Here is a 16,236-nt window from a genome sequence, read left to right as displayed (position 1 = left end):
TTAGGCAGTTCCCATCAATTTGCAAACTGCGTGAAGTTCCTGATGAAGTCCCCACTTTCCCGGGTGGAGGTCGTGCCTGCTGAGGAAGTCTGCTTCCCAGATGTCCACTCCCGAAACGAACACTGCTGACAGTGCACTTACTTGATTCTCCGCCCAGCGAAGAATTCTGGTGGCTTCTACCCTCGCCACCCTGCTCCTTGTGCCACCTTGGCGGTTTACATAAACCCCTGCGGTCTGACTGGATCAGAACCGGTTGGTCGCGAAGCAGGATCTCCGCTTGACTTAGGGCGTTGTATATGGCCCTTAGTTCCAGGATATTGATGTGAAGGCAAGTCAGTTGACTTGACCACAGACCTTGGAAATTTCTTCCCTGTGTAACTGCCCCCCACCCTCGGAGGCTTGCATCCGTGGTCACCAGGATCCAGTCCTGAATGCCGAATCTGCGGTCCTCGAGAAGGTGAGCACTCTGCAGCCACCACAGGAGAGACACCCTGGCCCTGGGGGATAGGGTGATTAACCGATGCCTCTGAAGAGGTGATCCGGACCACTTGTCCAGTAAGTCCCATTGGAAGGTCCTCGCATGGAACCTGCCTAAGAGGATGGCCTCGTATGATGCCACCATCCTTCCCAGGACTCGAGTGCAGTGATGCACTGACACCTGTTTTGGTTTTAATAGAGTCCTGACCAGTGTCATGAGCTCCTGAGCTCTCTCTATCGGGAGATAACTCTTTTCTGGTCTGTGTCTAGGATCGTGCCTAGGAGAGGCAGATGAGCTGTAGGAAATAACTGCGACTTTGGAATATATAGAATCCAGCCGTGTTGCCATTACACTTCCAGAGAAAGTGATACGCTGTTCAGCAACTGCTCTCTTGATCTTGCTTTTATGAGGAGATCGTCCAAGTACGTGATAATAGTGACACCTTGCTTCCGCAGTAGCACAATCATATCCGCCATTACCATGGTGAATATTCTCGGGGCTGTGGAGAGACCAAACGGCAACATCTGAAATTGGTAATGACAATCCCGTACCGCAATTCTGAGGTACGCCTAATGAGGTGGATAAATGGGGACCTGAAGGTATGCATCCCTTATGTCCCGATTCACAATAAAGTCTCCCCCTTTTTAGGCTTGCACTGACCGCTCTTAGCGATTCCATCTTGAACTTGAACCTTCTCAGGTATATGTTCAGGGATTTTTAATTCAATATGGGTCTGACCGAATCGTCTGGTTTCGGGATTACAACATGGTCTAATAATAACACCCTCTTGTTGAAGGAGGGGACCCTTGACTACCACCTGTTAAAGATCCTATTTGTGAATTGCAGATAACACTGGCTCCCTCTTGGGGGGAAGCCCGCAGGGCCGTTGGTGAGGGGGCATCTTCTCACAGTCCAGCTTGTATCCCTGAGACACAATATCTATTGCCCAGGGATTGAACAGGGAGTGAACCCACTTGTGGCTGAAGTTACGAAGGCGTGTCCCCACCAGGCCTAGCTCCGCCTGTGAAGCCCCAGCGACATTGGTGGATTTTTGTAGGGGCCGGGGAGGACTTCTGTTCCTGGGAACTAGCTGCCCGGCTCTGACAAGAAAGGACGCCCCTCAGACTTTCTTGTTTCTTTATACGAAAGGCTGCATTTAATAATGTCGTGCTTTCTTAGGCTGTGCAGGAATATAAGGCAAACTAGCAGAATTACCAGCTATAGCTGTGGAGACCAGGCCCGAGAACCCTTCTCCACACAATCCTCAGCCTTCCATATGCCTCTTAAGTCGGCATCATCTGTCCAATGCATATTCTACAGGACACGTCAAGCAGAGATCGACATAGCTTTGACTCTAGGACCCAGTATACTCATGTCTCTTTGGGCATGCTTTATAACTATATATCTATCACTTAAGACAGCATCTTTAATATATTTATATTGCATACTAGGGTCTCATCTCTGCTGATAAGGTACCTGTCCACGCTGCCACAGCGCTATAAACCCATGCCGACACAATCGCCGGTCTGGGTAGTATACTAGAATGTGCACGCTATCTGCAGGATCCCTGAGAATAGCAAGTGTTACCATCTGTGCAAACAGGACACCCCAGGGGAAGATTCTCAACATATCCTGGCCCTAGTGGGGAAAGGGTACAGCCTGAGAATTCACTTGTGGGAAGCTGCCGTCTCTTGTCTGGAGATTTCCGCTCTTTTTCCTCATGAGATGAGGGAAATTTACTTCAGCATTCTTCCCCTTAAACATGTGTACTCTCGTGTCAGGGACAGATGAGTCATCAGTGATATGAAATCATCTATTATTTCAATAATCATATATTGAATACCTTATAGCCATCTTGGCTGTAATTTTGCATTATCGTAGTCGACAGTGGAGTTAAACTCCATGTCGATACCAGTGTTTGTTATTATGGATAGTGAGCATTGAGAGACTCTGAAGGTCTCTGTGACATAGGGACAGACATGGGTAGATTTCCTGTCTGTTCCCTAACCTTTTGTGCAATAAATTCACCTTAGCACTTACACATATCCAAACAGGTGTCGGCGTTGTCGACGGAGTCGCCCTCTCACACACATATCCGCTCTATCACCTCCTTAGAGGAGCCTTTTACCTCAGACATGTCGACACACGCGTACCGACACACCACACACACAGGGGATGCTCTATTTGAGGACAGTTCCCCCACAAGGCCCTTTGGAGAGACAGAGAGAGAGTATGCCAGCACACACCCCAGCGCTATATAACCCAGGGATTACACTACAACTCAGTGTTTACCCAGTAGCTGCTGTATATACAAATTTTTGTGCCTAAATTTATGTGCCCCTCCCTCTCTTTTCACCTTTTGTGTACCAGGATACTGCCGGGGAGAGCCTGGGGAGCTTCCTTCCAGCGGAGCTGTGAAGAGAAAATGGCGCTGGTGTGCTGAGGAAGAAGGCCCGGCCCCCTCAGCGGCGGGCTTCTGTCCTGTTTCTGACTAAAAATGGTGGGGGTTTTACACATATACAGTTTTCCAGACAGTATTATGTGTATATATTGCCAAAAGGTATACTTATTGCTGCCCAGGGCTCCCCCCCCCCTGGGCCCCCCAGCGCCCTGCACCCTACAGTGACCGGAGTGTGTGGTGTGCAGTGGGAGCAATGGCGCACAGCTGCAGTGCTGTGCGCTACCTTAATGAAGACCGGAGTCTTCTGCCGTTGATTTTATCTCCTTCTTCTGTCTTCTGGCTCTGCAAGGGGGACGGCAGCGCGGCTCCGGGAACGGACGATCGAGGTCAGGCCCTGTGTTCGAACCCTCTGGAGCTAATGGTGTCCAGTAGCCTAAGAAGCACAAGCTAGCTGCACGCAGGTAGGTTTGCTTCTCTACCCTCAGTCCCTTGTAGCAGTGAGTCTGTTGCCAGCAGATATCACTGAAAATAAAAAAACCTAACAAATACTTTCTTTCTAGCAAGCTCAGGAGAGCCCACTAGGTGCATCCAGCTCTGGCCGGGTACAGATTCTAACTGAGGTCTGGAGGAGGGGCATAGAGGGAGGAGCCAGTGCACACCAGATAGTACCTAATCTTTCTTTTGGAGTGCCCAGTCTCCTGCGGAGCCCGTCTATTCCCCATGGTCCTTACGGAGTTCCCAGCATCCACTAGGACGTCAGAGAAACATAGAATTTGACAGCAGATAAGAACCACTTGGCTCATCTAGTTTGCCCCTTTTTTTATCCTTTAGGCAATCTCAACCCTTTTTGAACCTTAATTCTTTGTAAGGATATTCATATGCCTATCCCAAGCATGTTTAAATTGCTCTAAAGTCTTAGCCTCTACCACCTCTGATTGGAGGCTATTCCATTTATCCACTACCCTTTCTGTGAAGTAGTTTTTCCTTAAATTTCCCCTGAACCTCCCCCCCTCCAGTCTCAGTGTATGTCCTCGAGTTCTAATACTTCTCTACCTTTGAAGAATGTTTCCCTCCTGAACTTTGTTAAGACACTTGATATATTTGAAAGTTTCTATTATGTCCCCCCTTTCCCTTCTCTCCTCCAAACTATACATGTTAAGATCTTTTTGCCTTTCCGGGTCAGTTTTGTGATGTAGGCCATGCACCATTTTAGTTGCCCTTCTTTGTACACTCTCTAATGTATTTATATCCTTCTGGAGATATGGTCTCCAGAAGTGGACACAGTATTCCAGATGGGGCCGCACCAATGACCTATACAGTGGCATTATCACTTATTATTTCCTGCTACTGATTCATCTCCCTATGCAACCAAGCATCTGACTTGCCTTTCTCATTGCTTTGTTGCATTGCTTTCCTGCCTTCAAGTCACTTGAAATAGTGACTTCTAAATCCCTTTCCTCCTCAGTAGTTTCCATTATAGTACCCTTGATACTATATTTAGCCTTTGGATTTTTGAGACCCAAGTGCATGATTTTGCTATTTTTAGCATTAAACTGTAGTTGCCACGTTCTTGACCATTTCTCAAGCCTACCTAGGTCATCAATCATTTGTTTTACCCCTCCCGGTGTGTCTACCCTGTTGCATATCTTTGTATCATCTGCAAAAAGGCATACCTTCCCTTCAATACCATCTGCAATGTCACCAACAAAGATATTAAAGAGAACTGTCTGTTTCCTATCCTGCAACCAGGTTCTTATTCATTTAACTGTTTTATAATCCACCGCCACGCTTTCAAGTTTATTTAGCAGTCTGCGATGTGGGACAGTGTCAAATGCTTTACTAAAGTATAGATATGCTACATATACAGCTCCCCCTTGATCTATTATTTTCGTCACAGAGTCAAAAAAGTCAATAAGATTTGTTTGGCATGATATCCCACCAGTAAATACATGCTATTTTGGATCCTGTAAGTTGTTTGATTTAAGAAATTCCACAACTCTTGGAGTTTTGTATCATCACTAATACATATCCATAGATATCAATTCTTAATATTATTATTTCATTTGAATTGTATAGCTTTGAGCTAATATATTTAAATATGCATTTGCATGAAACTAATCATAACGATTGGTGGTTCTAGGTTATTTTCAACATGAGAACGATAAGACAATCCTATTGGCCCACTCAGATCATGTAATCTAGGAACAGAATGCACATCAGGAGACATTCATTTAATATTGTTCTAAACTCTAGTATACGAAAGGTAAAAGCTCCGATTGGTCTGAATAGACCACGTGATCGGACAAGTCTGATACTAGATCCGGAGTGACGGGAGCCGCACCGCGATTGGACTATGAAGTCACATGACAGGGAAGTTGTCCCACGATTGGCGCAGATACACCGTTAAAGTCCGGTTACCGGAGACGTTCTGGTTACCCCTGAAAATACGATCTGTGAAATGCGCGTTGGCGGTTCACACTATATACTCTTGTGATCAATAATAAATGCATGTAAAATATGTTTGTAAAGCTCGGATTGTGATTTTAGTTGAACATACTTTAGGTGCAATAGGTTCCTAGTAGGACTTGCAGCATATGTGCACAGTATATATCTAAAGTCAGCAAGACTTTATCGGCACATAAATAGTCGGAAACATGTTAAGGATAACCATCCAGAGATAGAGCATTGTTACGAATATTCAGCACAACTAGATGCAGTCCCAGAGAATATACTGTGAATAACATTGTGACAACCTGAGGATTGCAACAGAGTTTTAGATACGGTTTCACATTTATTTGCAACATTGAGTGCTGCGTGCTGTAGACAAAAGCCTGCTAGGCTCCTTAAATATTAGAGAACATCAAGGAGATACAGTATATAAGAGGAATATCTAATAGTTAATCACCCCAGATTATTACAAACTGTTTAACTTAGATTTAAAGTTTATGAGTGGGGGATTTTTTAGGGTACCTCCTGAAATATACATACTGCATTGATAGTGCAGTATCTCCCCAAGACTATCAATCCAAATGAGCTACTAAGGTCATACTTATCCATTTATTAATGATTTGAGTGTCAGTACTTTGTGTATTTCATGGAAATAAGAATTTATGTAATGTTACATCATCAGTGAGACCCCTTATGAATGGAACGATAATAGAAGATGCACATCACTGTTAAGAATAATTTGTGTCTTACTTAGTGGAATATATACACAATACATTTTCCTGTCACTGCTGGAAGGACAAGCAGATATTGCCAATTGCAGCTAATTAAGGAAGTATACACACTGCTGTGTTAATAGTCAGGCAGTAATTTCTGCTAATAACAGATAAATTTACACTACAACCAACTGGAATATCAGGAAGGTAACGTTGACAGCGGAGACTGAGAACGTTTACCAGCGATACATTTGAATGCATTATAACGTTGACAGCAAAGACTGAAAACATTTATTGACATTGGGGGTAATTCCAAGTTGATCGCAGCAGGAAATTTTTTAGCAGTTGGGCAGAACCATGTGCACTGCAGGGGAGGCAGATATAACATGTGCAGAGAGAGTTAGATTTGGGTGTGGTGTGTTCAATCAGCAATCTAAAGTGCAGTGTAAAAATAAAGCAGCCAGTATTTACCCTGCACAGAAGCAAAATAACCCACCCAAATCTAACTCTCTCTGCACATGTTATATCTGCCTCCCCTGCAGTGCACATGGTTTTGCCCAACTGCTAACCAAATTCCTGCTGCGATCAACTTGGAATTACCCCCATTATACTTATAGGTATCTCCTGGGACACAAAAATTTTATATGATAATTGATAACATTACCCATGCCAATCCACATAAGCACTAATACTGCTGAACGGGCTATATAGCAACAACACTAACAGCAATCGCTTATAACGATATATCAGCTTATTTATGACCAACTAAGTAAGTGGAACAAATAAGAGGGGAACACTAGCCTGCAGTCTAAGAACATTTACAAACTCACGGGAGTCTGTACATTTAGGATGAGACAATGATGCTCATTTATTGGTGACAGTAATACTGGAACCTATATACTAAATACTGTACCTTGTAAACCCTAATTATATTATATAAATAAATAAGTACGTGAAGACATATCAATATATTGAAAACATTTATTTAAACTTATAAACACTCTAAAAGCGCAGAAGATAACATTGGAGGTCATAGTACTCAGAAGGAAAATGTATTTAATAATACATTGCCAACACAGTGAATATAGTGTGTGATTTTAACATTATATGTTACACCTTGGGGTAAATTTACTAAGATTCGTATTTTCCCGTTTCAGGTCAAAGTTCAATCACGAATGACATCGACAGTGTAAAATTGCAACTTTTTGAATTGATTACGTCTAATTTACTAAGCTGCCGTATTTAGCCTTTTCGGGTTTTCCGATGTCGATGTCATTCGTTTTTTTTTTCTGTTTTTTACGGCAGTGATTAGCAAAACACTGCCGACTTTTTTTACAATGAATCTCGGCCGGATCTGTGTGATCCGTGCTGGGGTTCATTTTTTTTTTTAAATTAAACACTGTAAAATCCCAAAAAAAAATTGCGTGGGGTCCCCCCTCCTAAGCATAACCAGCCTCGGGCTCTTTGAGCCGATCCTGGTTGCAGAAATATGGGGAAAAAAATGACAGGGGTTCCCCCATATTTAAGCAACCAGCATCGGGCTCTGCGCCTGGTCCTGGTTCCAAAAATACGGGGGACAAAAAGAGTAGGGGTCCCCCGTATTTTTAAAACCAGCACCGGGCTCCACTAGCTGGACAGATAATGCCACAGCCGGGGGTCACTTTTATATAGTGCCCTGCGGCCGTGGCATCAAAAATCCAACTAGTCACCCCTGGCCGGGGTACCCTGGGGGAGTGGGGACCCCTTCAATCAAGGGGTCCCCCCCCCCAGCCACCCAAGGGCCAGGGGTGAAGCCCGAGGCTGTCCCCCCCCATCCAATGGGCTGCGGATGGGGGGGCTGATAGCCTTTTGTGATAATGAAAAGATATTGTTTTTAGTAGCAGTACTACAAGGCCCAGCAAGCCTCCCCCGCATGCTGGTACTTGGAGAACCACAAGTACCAGCATGCGGAGGAAAAACGGGCCCGCTGGTACCTGTAGTACTACTACTAAAAAAATACCCAAAAAAAGACAAGACACACACACCGTGAAAGTAAAGATTTATTACATACATGCACACAAACATACATACATACTTACCTTATGTTCACACGAGGGTCTGTCCTCTTCTCCAGTAGAATCCAAGGGGTACCTGTTGAATAAATTCTACTCACCAGATCCCAGGGTCCTCGGGGCAACTATTTGTAATCCAGGTACTTGAATAAAATAACAAAACGGAAAGCCGAGCCACGAACTGAAAGGGGCCCCATGTTTTCACATAGGACCCCTTTCCCCGAATGCCAGAAACCCACTCTGACTGATGTCTAAGTGGGTTTCTTCAGCCAATCAGGGAGCGCTACGTTGTAGCACCCTCCTGATCGGCTGTGTGCTCCTGTACTGTCTGACAGGCGGCACACGGCAGTGTTACAATGTAGCGCCTATGCGCTCCATTGTAACCAATGGTGGGAACTTTCTGCTCAGCGGTGACGTCACTTTAGGTCAACCGCATGGCAGAAAGTTCCCACCATTGGTTACAATGGAGCGCATAGGCGCTACATTGTAACACTGCCGTGTGCCGCCTGTCACTCAGTACAGGAGCACACAGCCGATCAGGAGAGTGCTACAACGTGGCGCTCCCTGATTGGCTGAAGAAACCCACTTAGACATCAGTCAGAGTGGGTTTCTGGCATTCGGGGAAAGGGGTCCCATGTGAAAACATGGGGCCCCTTTCAGTTCGTGGCTCGGCTTTCCGTTTTGTTATTTTATTCAAGTACCTGGATTACAAATGGTTGCCCCGAGGACCCTGGGACCCGGGATCTGGTGAGTAGAATTTATTCAACAGGTACCCCTTGGATTCTACTGGAGAAGAGGACAGACCCTCGTGTGAACATAAGGTAAGTATGTATGTATGTTTGTGTGCATGTATGTAATAAATCTTTACTTTCACGGTGTGTGTGTCTTGTCTTTTTTTGGGTATTTTTTTAGTAGTAGTACTACAGGTACCAGCGGGCCCGTTTTTCCTCCGCATGCTGGTACTTGTGGTTCTCCAAGTACCAGCATGCGGGGGAGGCTTGCTGGGCCTTGTAGTACTGCTACTAAAAACAATATCTTTTCATTATTACAAAAGGCTATCAGCCCCCCCATCCGCAGCCCATTGGATGGGGGGGGACAGCCTCGGGCTTCACCCCTGGCCCTTGGGTGGCTGGGGGGGGACCCCTTGATTGAAGGGGTCCCCACTCCCCCAGGGTACCCCGGCCAGGGGTGACTAGTTGGATTTTTGATGCCACGGCCGCAGGGCACTATATAAAAGTGACCCCCGGCTGTGGCATTATCTGTCCAGCTAGTGGAGCCCGGTGCTGGTTTTAAAAATACGGGGGACCCCTACTCTTTTTGTCCCCCGTATTTTTGGAACCAGGACCAGGCGCAGAGCCCGATGCTGGTTGCTTAAATATGGGGGAACCCCTGTCACTTTTTCCCCCATATTTCTGCAACCAGGATCGGCTCAAAGAGCCCGAGGCTGGTTATGCTTAGGAGGGGGGACCCCACGCAATTTTTTTTTAGAAAATAATCACTTTCCCACCCCTTCCCACTGATATACATGCACGGATCTCATGGATCCGTGCATGCCTATACAATCACGGTAAAAAAAAGCAGGTCTGTTTTTTTAAAGCACTTTTTTACGAGTTGTAATTTTTCACGGCAGTGTTTGGTTTTTTTTTGCTTTGCACTTCTTAGTAAATTACCGAGATTCATAGTTAAACAGCCGCGTTTTGACCGATGGTGTATTCATTCGTAATTTTTTTGTTGGACTTCCAAAAAATTACGAATGCCCTCATCACTGCCGTGATTATTGCTTAGTAAATTACCGAGATGACACTTTGATGAAAAAACGGCATCTCGGTCAAAATCGGGACCTTAGTAAATATACCCCCTTGTCTTTTCACTTGTAATCGGTTTTAATATTTCACAGTTACAGGCCTTTTAAGACTTAACAATAAAAGTTATATTTTATGTGTTTATTCTATTCGTATTAGTGCGCCACTACAAGACCAATTCTTTCCTCTTAGGGCCGGCTCTACCAGTAGCCAGCTTTAGGCGGCTGCTTAGGGGCGCAGGCCCTTACAGGGTGCCACTGAATTCATCTAGCAAAAAACTGAGGGATATCTCTATATGCGGTCTCCTCCTTTTACACTGTGCTGGCTGCTGCTGCTGCGAGTCTAATCAGGTGCAGTCACTGCTATCAGGCTGTCCCAAAAGAGGGGTACATTTACTAAGATGTGATTTCTAGTTAAGATGGGTGTTGCCCTTAGCAACCAATTAGATTCCAGATATTATCTTCTAGAAGGTGCTAGATAAACCAGACGTAGAATCTGATTGGTTGCTATGGGCAACATCCCATCTTAAGTAGAACTCCCATCTTAGTGTCTCAGCGCTTCCTCCGTACAAACATATGTAACATCAAGTCATGTGAAGGCACATAGGAGGCGAATGTAAGTATGGCTCCCGAGGAGCACCCCCATGGCTGCTCCTCAAAACCCTGATGCACCTCCTCCAGGCCCCTGGAAGCCGTCTCTCCAGCAGCAAGCAGCATCTGACTACATGTCGCTGGGTAATTTTGTGACTTTGTTTACAATATACTTTTTCACTTTAAATATTCTTGAGTGTATATGTATAATGAGGCAATTCACCCCAGCCCACATAGTGGTTACCTGCATCTCCCCTCCTAGTGGTGTTGGTGGTGGGGATTGCAGGTTAGGGGGCGCTAGGCTGAAGCTTTGCCTATGGTGCAGAGAGACCTTACACCGGCCAAGTTTCCTCTTTTCCTGAACTACAGTAGTTCTAATATATTGGAAACAGTACATTGTGTGGCAGCACCCCCAAATCTGATTTGAATTAAAGATACAAAATTTAATGTGGGGCACTTTTTCTTTATGACTGTTTACATAACACTAGTGCAGTAGATTTCCCATCCCTTTCCCTATTAAACATTTGGATCTAACAACTGCAGTAAATCACCCCTCTCCTACTAGACCCATGCGTTGCTTACAGTAGACATTGTGCATATTTGCAGACCAAACTAAGTTTTGGAAGTTATTGTTGATTTCAGTGAATTTAATGAAAAATGAAGAATGAAAGACTAGAACAACATATAAAGAGAGTAATCATTGGAATGCACACAAAACTAGTTAGCCCAAAACACTATCTAAAATAAATGTAAGATACTCAGAAAAGGAATCAAAACTGAAAGTGGCTGATTTAAAAGTCTGTAATCGTATATTTTCCTAACTCATTATGCAAAGCAATTGGCAGTTATATTCAAATATTTATATGTAAAATACAATTCGGTACCAGTTTGCTTGAAAATTCCCAACAGAGTAGGTAATATAACAGCACATTGAAGCCACAATGGTCCATTTGCATCCAATTTTCTTAATAAGGATGGGTGCCAGAAAAAGTGAAGACAAAATAAGACATCCATAGATGACGCTTAATGATGCAACACCCAGGCCTTTCTCAGGGTTCAGGCTGCTCTGTTAAAAAAAAGAAAAAAAAAAGTTTTATTTTTATTTTACCTGCCTGGTAATTAATTTTCTTTTCTGGTTTACGAAAAGTGGAGATTTTACCTAAGCCCCGCAGTAAATTCTGCCACCCCAGTGACTGATCAGTGCATTGTAGGGAAAGTGTTTGGACTGCTATTAGCAGAGAGCACTTTCAACGGGAAGCAACACCCCGGCTATTATGGCAGCCGTGCCCAGCTTATAGGGGCTGCTGCCTGTGAATCCCTAAAAGCTGGCTTCTTGTTAAATGTGGTTGTACATGTGCAGATACAGGTAGGAGCTGCCGCTGTCTCTGAATATTTCTGCAACCATAAATTTCCCTTTAGAATAGTTGGCAGGTGTCCCAATGTTTGGGGGACATTCACAGGATTTAAAAAATATATATTTTTTGTCCCTAGAGATGTTCCTAATATTCAGACTTATCCAACTACAAATAGACATAAATTTTGCTTGATAAACCAAATTGTGCCAAATTAGTGAAATAAGTGAAAATATATTTGTCATTGCATTTCATCTAGAGCTACATGTAAATTACCAGTACTGTACACGTATATAATCTATTAATCTCAGTACAAAGTAAAACCAATATTAACATTTTTCCTGCATAGCTGCTATTATTAATTTAACTTAAATTATATATGCATATCTATACATTTAACTATAGCTATTATTCATAAATGCATATTTAACCCTTTCTTTTTTTTAAACATTAAGGTTTTTATTGAAGAGTTTACACATAAAAAATGGGGAATAGAATAAAGAAATAGGGAAACACAGGGGAAGTCCGGAATGGTTACCATAAGCAAACTTAAACAATGCACAGTCTAAGGGGTATACAATTGGTTACATTGAACATACAGATACAAGAAAAGGAGAAAGTGCTAAAAGGAGACATGAAGAGGACATAGCTAGTATCACGGCATTCTCGTAGTAATAATTCTAGGAGAGCGCGAGAACGGACATGTCAATTGGAGAGCTATACACTGTTAGCCTACCCTCTCTACTTCTATAATCAGACCATCCCAACCATTTCATGTGGATAGAGTTAGCCGATGAGGAGTATTTAGCCTCCGCGGTTTCAAAAATGAAATGTTTGTGGATCTTATTTTGGATGGACTCTAAGGTGGGAACACTCTCAGATTTCCATAGTTGTGCTATAGCCGCTTTAGCGGCTATCAAAATGTGCCCCAAGACATAACGGTCACCTGCAGAGAGGCGATCCACGTACAAGTTGAACAGCGCCAGGGCTGGGTCCATTGGGATGCTAAGCCCTAACACTATACCGGCCAAACTTAAAACTTCTCTCCAAAGAGGTTGTATACGAGGACATGCCCAGAAGACATGAAAGATATCTCCCGTGGAACCACATCTCGTTCAACATAATTTAGATTGGGAAGGCCAGATTCTGTGCTGCTTGGCAGGGGTGAAGTAGGCCCTCTGTATAAGCTTGTAAAACATTTCTGAGTGGTTAACACATTTGGAGACTTTAAAACAAGACCCAAATATACCATCCCACTCTGCCTCAGTAAAGGACCTATTCAAATCTCTTTCCCATAGAGTCTGAGTTTTCAATTTTTTCAGGGGGCCATTTGACAGTTGAAATTGATACCACCACGTAATCCCATATTTATGCGAGGGTGTCTCCAGTCGGCTCACAATGTAAGCCGGAAGAGACAGTTTGTGGAGATGTGAGGGAGTACATGAGTGCAGCCAACTTCTCACCTGCAGGTATTTAAAGAAACCCTGAGTCCGAATCCCAAATCTCTCTTGTAATTGAGAGAAGGACATCAAGATGTCCCCTTCATATAAATCGCCCACAGTAGTGAGCCCCTGCCGAGTCCACTCCACTAGGGAAACATTGGGAATCAATGACATAAGAGCAGTTAACGACAGGCAGGGGGCGAGTAAATTAAGCTCTTCTGAAGAGAGTACTAATTTATGCCAGGAATCTATTGTCGTTTTAATAGACTTGCAGGACTCGGCCCTACTCCTAGCAGCGGGAAGTGGCAACCAAAACATATCAGGGAGAGAAACAGCGTCTAAGCATGAGGCTTCCAGAATAACCCAGGGCTTCAGACTCGTGGTGTCAAACCAGTCCCTAGACTGACTTATCAGACATGCCGCATGGTACTTTTCTATATCTGGGAAAGCTACTCCCCCAGACAGTTTAGGCCGAACAAGAGTCTTCTTAGCGATTTTCGGTCTAGATCCTTCCCATACATATCTGGTCAAGACCTGGTTAAATTTATTATAAAAGAGTCTGGGAAGGGGCCTCGGTATGGCGCGAAACAGGTACATTAATTTCGGCAATAAAACCATTTTAGCAGCAGCAATCCTACCCAACCAAGACACCTCCTGCAGCATCCACTCCCCAGTCAGCTAAGTAAACGCTTTTAATAACAGGGCATAGTTACACTCAATCAAGTTGTCTTCCCTAGTTAGGTTTATACCCAGGTATCTCAGGGAGCAGGACTTCCAGGCATATTTATACCTATCCTTCAATTTAGAGACCACAGTCGGAGGTATATGGAGTGGGAGGGCTTCCGTTTTATTTGTGTTTAACTTATAAAAAGAAACATCTGAATAGCTTTGAAGGACCTCATTCAATACTGGCAAGGAAGCTTCGGGGTCAGTTAGACATAGCAGAATATCGTCCGCAAACAAACTGATTTTGTGAGAAATGCCCCCTATAACAGGGCCGCTAATCGCATCTCGAGATCCAATGCAAGCAGCCAAGGGTTCTATTGCCAGCGCAAAAATAAGAGGGGATAGCGGGCATCCTTGACGCATGCCATTCGAGATATTAAAGGGTGAGGAAAGGCATCCATTAACCCATGCACTAGGGGAGGGGAGGAATAAAGAGCTAAAATAGAGTCCAAGATCCCTCCAGAGAAGCCAAATTTGTCCAGAGTTAATCTCATAAAATCCCAATTTAATCTTTCTAAAGCCTTTTCGGCGTCGAGAGACAAGACTAGGAGGGGTTCTCTTCTACCGGCTGCGTGCTCAATCACATTAATCACCCTGTGGGTATTATCCGAGGCCTGTCTGTTCAGTACGAAACCCACTTGGTCTGGGTTGATAAGGGAGGGGAGCAGAGGGCTGATACGGTTGGCTATTAATTTGGCATACATTTTTAAATCCGTATTTAGTAACGCGATCGGTCTAAAATTTTGGACTGAGGTGAGTTTTTTCCCCGGTTTGGGGATGGTAATGATTTGAGCTTCCAGCATCTCCTTAGGGAAGTGGCCTGCTTCTGAGGCTTCATTGAACACCGACAATCTCTAAAGGATTTATAAAAACCAGCAGGATAACCATCGGGACCCGGGGCCTTTTCTGCGGGGAGGGAGTCAATAGCCTTTTCGACTTCAGCTAAAGTCCAAGGTGCACTTAGAGAGCTACAAGACTCCGGCGACAGCGAGGGGAGAGGAAAGTTGTTCAGAAAATTCTGAACATCTACGCCTGTAGGTTGAAAGGTAGAAGAGTCCCCCTTTAGGTTGTATAGTTTGGAGTAATAGGACGCAAAGACATCTGCAAATCCTTCTGGATCGTAGACTCTGTTACCCCTATCCGAATGGACAATGTGAATTTTTTCTTTTGCCTTCTTACCCCTCAGCTTCCTCGCCAGCAGTCTACCAGCCCTATTCCCATAAACATAAATTTTTTGATTCAGTCTATGTAGGTTGCGTTGCACTTCCGCTAGATAGAATACATTCACCGCCTCCCTTGCTTCTTTCAAAGACTTAAGAAGGGCTTTATCGTGCGGATGTGCCTTGAGAGAACTCTCCAGGGAGGCGACTGTAAGCTCAGCTTGTTCAAATTTTTTACGATATGCCCGCTTAAGTTTAGTCGCTGTTTGAATTGCCGTCCCTCTTGTCACTGCTTTGAGGACGCACCAGAATGTGAAGATAGATGTCTCCTGGGGAGAGTTCTCAGAAAGATAATAATCTAAGGTGGATTGGATCGCCTGCATGGTCTCCGGCTGAAGAAGACTGAGTTTACCCTAATGCCAAGGGGCCAGGGTGACCCTTCTATTATTTATATCCCATTCAATAAATAATGGGGAGTGATCCGACCAGGACATGGGGAGGATGGTGATTGCACGGATGGACTGTAGGGTCCACTTATCCGCCAATGCTAAGTCTATTCTAGAGTAGGATGCGTGCACCGCGGAGTAAAATGTGTAATCTCTATCCATTGGATGCTTAACGCGCCAGAGGTCTAAAAGATCATATTCCGCCAGTAGCTGGCTAAAGCCCTTTGCATTCCTATGGAGCTGACTGGAGAGTGAGGGTCGCTTACCAGAATTATCGACGAGAGGGTCTAAAGTCAAATTAATAACCCCCATTAAAAGTAAAGCACCCTTGGCCAATTGTTGTACCTTAGCACAGAGTTTCCTGCAGAATGCTAGTTGCTTGGTGTTAGGGGCATAGCAGGAAACTAATGTCACCTCTTTGTTTTCAAGAGTACCTACTAAAATAAGGATTCTCCCCTCAGGGTCGCAATATTGCGAAGCGAGGGTAAATGCGCAGTGCTGAGATATCAAGATTGCCACTCCCACCTTCTTAGCCGGCCCATTAGCCAAATAGCAATGGGGGTATCTCCCATTAGTAAACCGTGGAGGGGCAGAAGTAATAAAATGAGTCTCTTGGACTGCTATAAT

The 16,236-nt window shown here is 44.2% G+C and overlaps 1 protein-coding gene across 1 annotated transcript in view; it reads right to left on the bottom strand.

Annotated features, from left to right (window-relative positions):
* LOC134910085 (protein unc-93 homolog A-like) overlaps positions 1-16,236 on the bottom strand; it is a 373,717-nt gene that overhangs the window by 301,891 nt on the left and 55,590 nt on the right. The window contains exon 2 of the mRNA XM_063917725.1: positions 11,368-11,549. Coding sequence (XP_063773795.1) covers positions 11,368-11,549 — 182 coding nt within the window. The remainder of the gene's footprint in view (positions 1-11,367; positions 11,550-16,236) is intronic.

Source organism: Pseudophryne corroboree, chromosome 4 (genome assembly GCF_028390025.1).
Source record: "Pseudophryne corroboree isolate aPseCor3 chromosome 4, aPseCor3.hap2, whole genome shotgun sequence".
NCBI classification, from domain to species: domain Eukaryota; kingdom Metazoa; phylum Chordata; class Amphibia; order Anura; family Myobatrachidae; genus Pseudophryne; species Pseudophryne corroboree.
This window is presented reverse-complemented; position numbering and strand designations above follow the sequence as displayed.